This window comes from Eurypyga helias, unplaced genomic scaffold (genome assembly GCF_000690775.1).
Source record: "Eurypyga helias isolate BGI_N326 unplaced genomic scaffold, ASM69077v1 scaffold34236, whole genome shotgun sequence".
Classification (NCBI taxonomy): domain Eukaryota; kingdom Metazoa; phylum Chordata; class Aves; order Eurypygiformes; family Eurypygidae; genus Eurypyga; species Eurypyga helias.
Genome location: NW_010259105.1, coordinates 3406 through 11943, shown reverse-complemented (window position 1 = coordinate 11943; position 8538 = coordinate 3406). Strand labels below are relative to the sequence as shown.

Here is an 8538-nt window from a genome sequence, read left to right as displayed (position 1 = left end):
GGGGGGGGGACTGGGGGGGCTTTAAGGTCCCTTCCAACCCAAACCATTCTGTGATTCTGTGTATTTCCCTGTTTTTCAAGCAAGGTGAGATAAGAACCCAGAAAGCAAAGTTGGGTTCTGGGTAGCACTGGGTTAGAGGCAGGAGCTGTTCGGTGCCTGTTGTGCCCTGGGAGATTAAAGAGGCTGGGGAGAAGGAGTGACTGGGGCACCCCAGCACCCCATGACCCCGCTCCAGCCTGGAGCTCGCCTGAGACCATTGGCACAATGACGGTGATGCGGGCACCGTCGGATGCGGTGAGAACTCTGGGCGAGCCGGGGAGCTTTCACCGGAACACTGCTTTGTGTCTCTCCCAGGCAATGGTACATTCCTCCCATCACTGCGCGGTGTGCATGCAGTTTGTCCGGAAGGAGAACCTGCTCTCCCTGGCTTGCCAGCACCAGTTCTGTCGCAGCTGCTGGGAGCAGCATTGTACAGTGCTTGTCAAGGACGGCGTGGGAGTCGGTGAGTGCAAGGCGGGTGTGCTGCCGCGTCCGTACGTGCCGTGTTGACCCTTGTGCTGATGACTGGCTGACTCGGTCTGAAACATCTCGGTGATGAGAGAATGGACCGTGGAGTATTTGTGACAACCTGATCTTGAACCGTGGCCGTTCCCCAATCCCTGGTTAGTGTTGGCATACCACCAGGAGAGCGCTACTCCGGCCTAACCAAACATGCAAATCCATAGGTCCATCCCCTTGTGATCTCACGGACAGGACTGGAACACGTTAGAAGCTGCAGATCTGCTGCACTTTGAGTTTGCATCTCTCGTGCCACCCCTGGGGTGCTGGTGGATGCAAACGTCTGTTCCCTGTGTGCTGGGAAGAAGCCAGTAGTTGCTTTGGGCTTTTCCTCGCCTGTCCTTCGTGCTGGCCTGGCAGTACCATGCCGTTTTCCACTTTCAGTGTCTGACCTTGCGAGTTCTGGTTGAAGCACTCGCCGGTGCTGGATGCACACGCGCCCTGTCTTCCGGTGAAGACAGTTGGGCTCCAGCTTTTCAGCAGCCCTGATGGATTTGTTTCACAGTTGTGTCCCTCTTGCCACAACAACAGATGGCACCTAGGAGACTGCCGAGCGCTCTGCATTCGCTCCCTCGCATGAGCTGCACCGGGCTAAAACGTGGCTTTTTCTTCTCAGGGGTCTCCTGCATGGCTCAGGACTGCCTACTCCGGACACCCGAAGACTTTGTGTTTCCATTGCTGCCTAGTGAAGAGCTGAAAGACAAATACAGGCGCTACCTCTTCAGGGACTATGTGGAGGTACCGTGTCTCTCAGTTTTCAGGCACCCAGGGCCAGTTCACCAATGACTTGCAGAAATTTTGCTTGAAGTGTCTTGCATCTTTGATTAGAAACGCAGTAACTGCGGCACAGCTCTCCCTGATAAACATGATGTGGCTGTTCCTGCAGGACAGCCGTGCTGACAAAATGCTCTAGCAGGTTGCCAAAAGTAAATTCTGCTGGAAGGTCACCCGGTAGCTCCTTGGCTGGTGCCTGGCTCTGTTCCTGAAGCAGAATTCTCAGAATGTTGCTGCCGGGAACTCCAAACTTCAGTCCGAGTTTTAAAGTGCCTCTTGCTCCTGCATAGATACTTTAGGTTCTGAAAAATAAGTCACTCAGTGTGGCCCATCTGAACTGCCTTGCTCAGAAACACTCTGTGTGAGGTTTATTGAAATGAAAGCAGCGATTGTTAAGGCTAAGTGGGCAGGAGGTATTCTGGTGGCTGAGAACAGACAAAACACTCAAGAAGCAGTATGAGTGGTGTCCCCTCTCTTTGAGAAGAGACCCTTTGGGAGGGAACAGCCAGCACAGGAGAGCAGCTAAATACATTCTGGAGTGTAAAGAGGGAATGGGCAAGGAGCTCCATGGGGTAAAACTGCTGTGTCTTGGTTGTGTTGCTGTGCTTACTTGGTCTGTAACACTCCGTGTGAATTCCCTGTTCCAGGGAAGCTGTAAGTAACTAATACTCCCTTTCCTAATGTGGAAGAGGTTTGTCTCCTCTCTTAGCCGAGACCTGGTGAGAGTGTTCACTCTTTTTCGACAAGAAATACCTGACTGGTACGGGTTTGAGGAATGGGAATGGTTAAAGCCGAACAGGCAACGCTCTGCTCGCCCGCCTGCTGATCCCACCCTCTTGGTCTGTTCACAGAGCCATTACCAGCTGCAGCTGTGCCCTGGTGCAGACTGCCCTATGGTCATACAGGTACAAGAGCCAAAAGCCCGGCGAGTGCAGTGCAATCGTTGCAATGAGGTCTTCTGGTAAGAAAGAGAGAAGGTTAAAGGGCACGGGGAACGTGTGTGCTGTCCTCACAGCTCCTCCGTCTGCTTGCCAGCAGGGTCCGTGTGTAGGAGCACCTCGCATGCTCTGCTGGAGTTGTTTGTAACTTGAGTTACCTTGAGTAACTGGACCCTTGGGGTCTGGCTTCTGCAGGTGGTCAGCCATCCCCTCGCTCCCTAAACTCCCTGGGGGTTGGGTGTTCTCACAGCCAGGGGTGCAGGGCTCGGGTAACGGAGGGGTTACAAATCTACCGTTGGCATATTTTGGCTGGGTTACAAATTTTGGTACAGACGTAGCAACCGGTAGAGATTCTGGTAGAGGATGTGGAGGGCTCACTGCTCTCTGCTGGTACTGAGATTTTACGTCTATTACAAGTATTTGCCTCCCAGAGTCTTGGTGTGTTCTGAGGCTCATGCAGGAATACGTTCCTGCTGGGCAGGAACACTGATGTTCCTTGGCTGACCTCAAGTGTATGTGGGAGCAGAGAAAAGAGCTTGCAGGGCTGCAGAAGTGTCTTCTGCTCCTGGGTGTCCAGAACGGCTGCTGTTGAAAAAGTGGTGCACAACACGAGGGATTTAGAGACCCAGCTTACTGGGCTCACAGGGGCTGCTAAGGTCATGCTGCTGCAGGAGCCTGGCATCTGCCACTGGACTCGGGCTGCTTGTAGAGCCGCTGGTACGGCCCAGGCCCTGCAGTCATGTTGGAGCAGACATAGGGAGGCTGCAGGGAGGGATGTGTCAGCCCTCAGACACGTGATTTGTCAGAAAAGGCCTCGGTTGCCTCTTCCTGACTCCAGCTTCTGCACAGGAGGGTGGGGGTTTATCGTTCAGCCTTGGTCCTTGCACTCCAGTAACACACAAGTGCGTTTGCGTCCCTTACCCTCGCTTGGCCTCCCGGAGGTTGGTCATCAGGAAACCTCAATTCTTGAGTCATTTTCTTGGAAATCAATGTCTTTTTTTCTTTTTTTTTAAGCTTTAAGTGTCGGCAGATGTACCACGCACCCACAGACTGCGCTACCATTCGGAAATGGCTCACCAAGTGTGCAGATGACTCCGAAACAGCCAATTACATCAGTGCTCACACTAAAGATGTAAGGACAAGCACCTGCATGCTTTTTCTTGGCCTCTGGCCCTGCCTGGGAAGCAAGATAGGATTCTGTGTCGGTGTAGCCTTGCGTGCTGCCCTTTCACAGCCTGCAGTTTCTCACAGCTCCCTCGGGACTGTGGTAGAACACCCCTGAATGCCTTGGGAGCGCTTTGTGGGGGACATCCAGCTGCCCTCCTGCGCAGAGGACCTGGCGGTCCTTATTGCAGACCTGGGGTGAATGCCTTTGGCAGCCAGGTGGGCTGCCCTCCCGCCGGCAAGAGCTGCGGCTACTTCCTGGAGGTCAGGGAGGATGTGCTGCAAGTGGAAGGAGAGTGTAGTAAGTGCAGAGTCAGTACCAAGTAAGGCACCAGTGGTGTTAAACCTGAAGGAGTGTGGAGTGCCGTGAACTTGCAGGGGAGGGAGGTGGTCTTGATTTGGCAAGGGCAGCAAAACAGGGTAGATGAAGTCTGTAAATTGAAGTATTGCTAGTAGATTTACACCCAAGAAAAATAAATAGTATTCCATATTGTGCACTCTAGTCTACCTGTAGAATTGTCTTGCTAAATTACAGATATACTGCCTTTATCCTCTAGCTTAGCTGTCTGCAGGTTGGACTTCTGGAAATTTTGGGGCCTGACTTAGAGGAGTCCTTAGCTGGCAGTTGTCCCACCCCAGCCAGGGACAGCTGTGGCAGTGCTGAGCACCTGCGGGCTTCAGTTGTGTTAGGAAAGGGGGTGCTTATCCAGAGATCTCCAATTCCCTTCTTTGGAGGAGGTGTCAGCATGTGGTGGCATTGTTTCTGCCGTCCTCGTGTGCAGAAACAAGGCTCTGTTACACACAGCGTGGTCCTGGTACGTTTTGCCTGCCAGTAAACTTCATAAAAGGCAGCAAACACTCACTGCCTTCTTCCTACCTGTGCAACCCGGCAAGTGTAACCGACCTTGGCCCCCCGGGGCAGCAGTGGGCCGCCGACGGAGCGGAGGAGCACGCAGCTCTCCCTGCGCTCAGCCCGGTCCTCTGCAGCTGGCCAAGTGTCATCCCTCCGCAGCTGCTGAGGGCAGGGTATGGAGCTGGTACTGCTGTAGCCTGCTGTGTGTGAACTAGTTATGTCCCTTTTCCTGAGCACCTGCTAAAGGTAACTCAGCCCTCCAGTTCTGCAGGGAGTGACAGCAGCAAACGTATTTCCTCGAGCAGGCAGCCCCGTGCTGCAGCGCAACTTCCCTGGCTTTGCCTTTCTGCCTCCGTTTCAAACGGAGCTGTCGGGCTGGGGGGAGGCAGGCTGTGTAGATGTTAATATTCTGTATATGCATATTAAAACCAAACCAGGCAGGAGGGGAATAACGACGCTAGTGTTGTTCTCCAGAAGGCGACTGGAGACAGGGCTGGATCTAACAAATGCTTCTGTTTCCCCAGTGTCCCAAGTGCAATATCTGTATTGAAAAGAACGGAGGCTGCAATCACATGGTGAGCAATTCCCTCCACGCCTCAGCCCCTCCTTGTTCTCAGCAGTCGTTTTCCCCCCACTTCGCACTAACCAGTGCCTCCTGTCTCTTCTTTTTCAGCAATGCTCCAAGTGCAAGCATGGTGAGTAGGATTTGGAAACACTTTCCTCTGCAGTCTGTTAGTGATGCTATCCTCTCTTTTTTTGGTGATATGGAGGCAAATTGTGAACACTGACTGAAATATTTTTCCCCCTAGTAAAAGGTGAACGGGATATTAATAACCGGGTTGTGTGCGATAGCGTTTGGTTTTTCCCTCGCTGGCTGCCATCTCAGCTGGGTTCTGGCCCCGTGCTGGTTGGCTCCCTCTCTGACATGCCCTTTGTACAGAGGAGTCTCTGTCTCCGCCGTAATATTAGCAGTGGAATCCATCTCAGAGGAGAGTATTAAATGCTTTCCACGTAATCGTCTGTGTTGTCAGCTAAAAACACTGCCAGAACCAAGCCGTTTGCTCAGATCAGCTTAAGCCCTTCTGCTTAGGGATGCAAATAATGAGCTTCAGCCCAGATGAAACTGCCGGAGCTGTGCATCGTTCTGCATAACGCTGTCTGTTGGACTTCTCGGTCCACCCCTGTGCAATCAGCAGCCCGAGGGTCTTTGGCCCATTGTGTGGTCCTACAGAACGACAGCCTGCTCTTGCACGCACCTTTCATGGCAGAATTAATTTCCGTTGCCTTGCAGAGAGATAGTTTGTACCCAGCCCTCTAAGTGAAGCGTGCCACTAGGAAATGCAATAATACCAGAGCCTTATTTGGGAGATGATAAAAGACTACTGTCCCCTGTCATTTCCTTTGCTCTGGGGTCCTCAGCAGCACGGGCCGTGCTTTGATGGAGCTCTGTGGGAAGGGCAGGCAGGCAGGAGCCGCGGTACCACGGTGACCGGCGACCCCCGCAAATACCAATGGCAGTCCCTTACAATGAGTAACACAGAAGTGATTCCTACTGTAGCAACTTCACCTCCGTCTTTTTTCCTTCCCAGCAGAACACTCCCAGCCTCGCGCTGAAATCGGGAAACTGTCACACGGGTTTTGCTGTTGCTCCCTTTCCTCCACTTGCTTCCCAGTGCAGTGGCTCCTAACCTGCAGTGTCACAAACCACTGACGCCAGAAGTTACCCGCGTGGTTCCCTCCTCGAGGGAACTGAGGGCAGGCTCTTTTCCAGGAGTTAGTTCACTTTTGGATTTGCCTGTGGGTGTTTTATTCAGCCGGAGGTCTGCCTGGGGCAGTATGCCAGTGGGGGGGGGGATGCACCTCTCGGATAAGACCGCAGCCTTCCTCTTCGTTAACCTAGGGGGACAGCAGGGCTCCGCACCGTTCTGCTCGCTGGTCCTGGTGCACAGGATGCAGCACTTTGGGATTTACTTTCCGTAGCTGCACGGGAGGCTGCACAATGAAAATCTTCAAGAAGGGCTGGGTTTTTTGGCTCACTACTGTGTTCCGTGACGCGAGATGATGCCAAATGTATGTTTCTTGGCTGAGCAGAAATATCTGAGAACAGATGGGCTGTGTCTCCTGAAGCTTTGCGTTCTTGGAGGTGGGTTTTTTCTGCGCGTCACAGTGGGTTTTTCGCTGTTTTCTGCAGACTTCTGTTGGATGTGTCTGGGAGACTGGAAGACTCACGGCAGCGAGTACTACGAATGCAGTCGGTACAAAGAGAATCCTGATATTGTAAACCAGAGTCAGCAAGCACAGGCCAGGGAGGCCCTTAAGAAGTACTTGTTCTATTTTGAGAGGGTAGGAGACATCTCCTTGGCCAGAGCTGCTGTAGCCTTTTAATGCTCCCTGCCTGGTGCAAAGGTCATTGCCAGCAACCTCCGTGCAAGAAACTGCCCAAATAGAATCTGCGCGGAATTTTCAGGCCCCATTGGTTTTCACTCAAAATCCTGCCCTGCAGGTCCCATCCAAACCAGTCATGTCCTACCCAAAGCGAATCATATTCGCCCCTGTATTTCCTTGTGCCAGGGAAAATCAGTGTTACCTGGGTGCCACTACTGTGTTCCTGCGGGCTGAGTGCTCTGCAGAAGGTGGATATTGCTCCAATCCTTTATTCCTTATCCCGTCAGCCAAATCCTGCAGTAAAATAAATGTGTTCATTCCTGGCTCTCAGACCAGGCTGTGGGAAGTGGCCACGTTTACGGCGTGCACACGGATGTCGGGGTTCACCGAGCGCGTGTTCGCTGTTAAACTCTTGACCTGCCTATAGAAATCCTTCACGCAGGGGAATCGCCGCCACTTTCCACCTTGGCACGAGGCCACCGTGCGCCCAGCGGGCATTCCCGCTCCGAGGAGCTGGGTTTCCTCCCCGCGCCTTGCTGCTCGCAGTCCGTTGCGTACGACCTCCGCCTCTTGCTGCCGGAGGTGCTGCCTTGCTGTTCCTTCCCGCAGCATGTCTTGCCTTGCTGGACTCCTGCCCCACCTCAATTTCTGCTTGCTAGAGCTTGTGCTGGTACCACAGCGGTGCCCCGGTCTCATGCTGTTTTTTCTTTCCCTGTCTCCCCACCCCTCGCAGTGGGAGAATCACAACAAGAGCCTGCAGCTGGAGGCACAGACATACCAGCGAATCCAGGAGAAAATCCAAGAGAGAGTTATGAACAACCTGGGAACGTGGATAGACTGGCAATACCTACAAAATGCTGCAAAGCTACTTGCAAAGGTGGGTAGTTGTGTCTTTGGCACAGAGAAGAGTGTGCTAAATTCACCACACCAAGCGAGCTCGGGGGTTGCGGGTATGCGGGACAGCACCTCTGGTCCAGGACATGGACCAGCCCAAAACCATCTTCGAGTGAGCCCCGTGAAGTTTGACTTTAACTGCAGAAGTTCTTCCGAGGACGGTGTAGGAAATCCCACCGTCAAGTGTCCGGTCGTCCTTGCGGGCGGCAGCTTCTTGCCCCGTAGTGCCGAGCTGTGTAGTCTGAGACTCTCATCCTTCTTTTCTCTCTCTTCCCCCCGCCCCCGGACAGTGTCGTTACACCCTGCAGTACACGTATCCGTATGCCTACTACATGGAGTCTGGTCCCAGGAAGAAACTGGTAAGATGTTTTGCTCTTTTTTCGCCGATAGCTTTTTGGGGTGTAGCCGAGAGCAAGCTGGGCTGAATTCCAGAGCTCGGCAGTGTCTGCGAGAATAGTCCTGAGTTTGAGGCAAGGACAGGACAAATAGTAGGTGGGTTTGCACCTTTGCTCTTCGCTTTGAGTTGACCAGCAGCTCAGTCCCTGATACGTTAATTTCCAAGGGCGTTTCACTGCACTTGCACTAACAGGCAATTTGTCCGGAATGATCTGGGGCTGGAAGGTGGGTGTTTGTCCCTCGGTAAGATTTACCACAGTGCTGTGGGCCATATTTCATGTGGAGAGCTGATGGAGGATAGCTTTTCCAGCCGTGAATCAGGGTGTAGCTTTGCTTTTTATCCCTGCTCTAAGTTCCTCGCTGGCTTGGTGCACCCACGGGCTGAACAGGCCCAGAAGTAACCCTGAATTCACTGAAGAGGTGATTCCTTTGGCTCAGCTCTCTGGAAAAACCCGTTATCCAATCTCTCCCCATGGCTTCGTGTGTGTTCGCTGAGGCTGTGGGCAGATGTTCTCTTCTGGACCTGGCTGTGCCCATGGGACAAGTTACTGCGCCCAGTGGCGGTTAAGAGTCCCT

At 53.2% G+C, this 8538-nt stretch overlaps 1 protein-coding gene across 1 annotated transcript in view; it reads left to right on the top strand.

The window, feature by feature from the left end:
* Nucleotides 1-8538, top strand: part of ARIH2 (ariadne RBR E3 ubiquitin protein ligase 2) — a 26644-nt gene that overhangs the window by 16056 nt on the left and 2050 nt on the right. The window contains exons 4-12 of the mRNA XM_010154581.1: nt 355-502; nt 1175-1296; nt 2184-2293; nt 3285-3402; nt 4812-4862; nt 4961-4982; nt 6479-6630; nt 7406-7549; nt 7857-7925. Of these exons, the coding sequence (XP_010152883.1) occupies nt 355-502; nt 1175-1296; nt 2184-2293; nt 3285-3402; nt 4812-4862; nt 4961-4982; nt 6479-6630; nt 7406-7549; nt 7857-7925 (936 nt within the window). The remainder of the gene's footprint in view (nt 1-354; nt 503-1174; nt 1297-2183; nt 2294-3284; nt 3403-4811; nt 4863-4960; nt 4983-6478; nt 6631-7405; nt 7550-7856; nt 7926-8538) is intronic.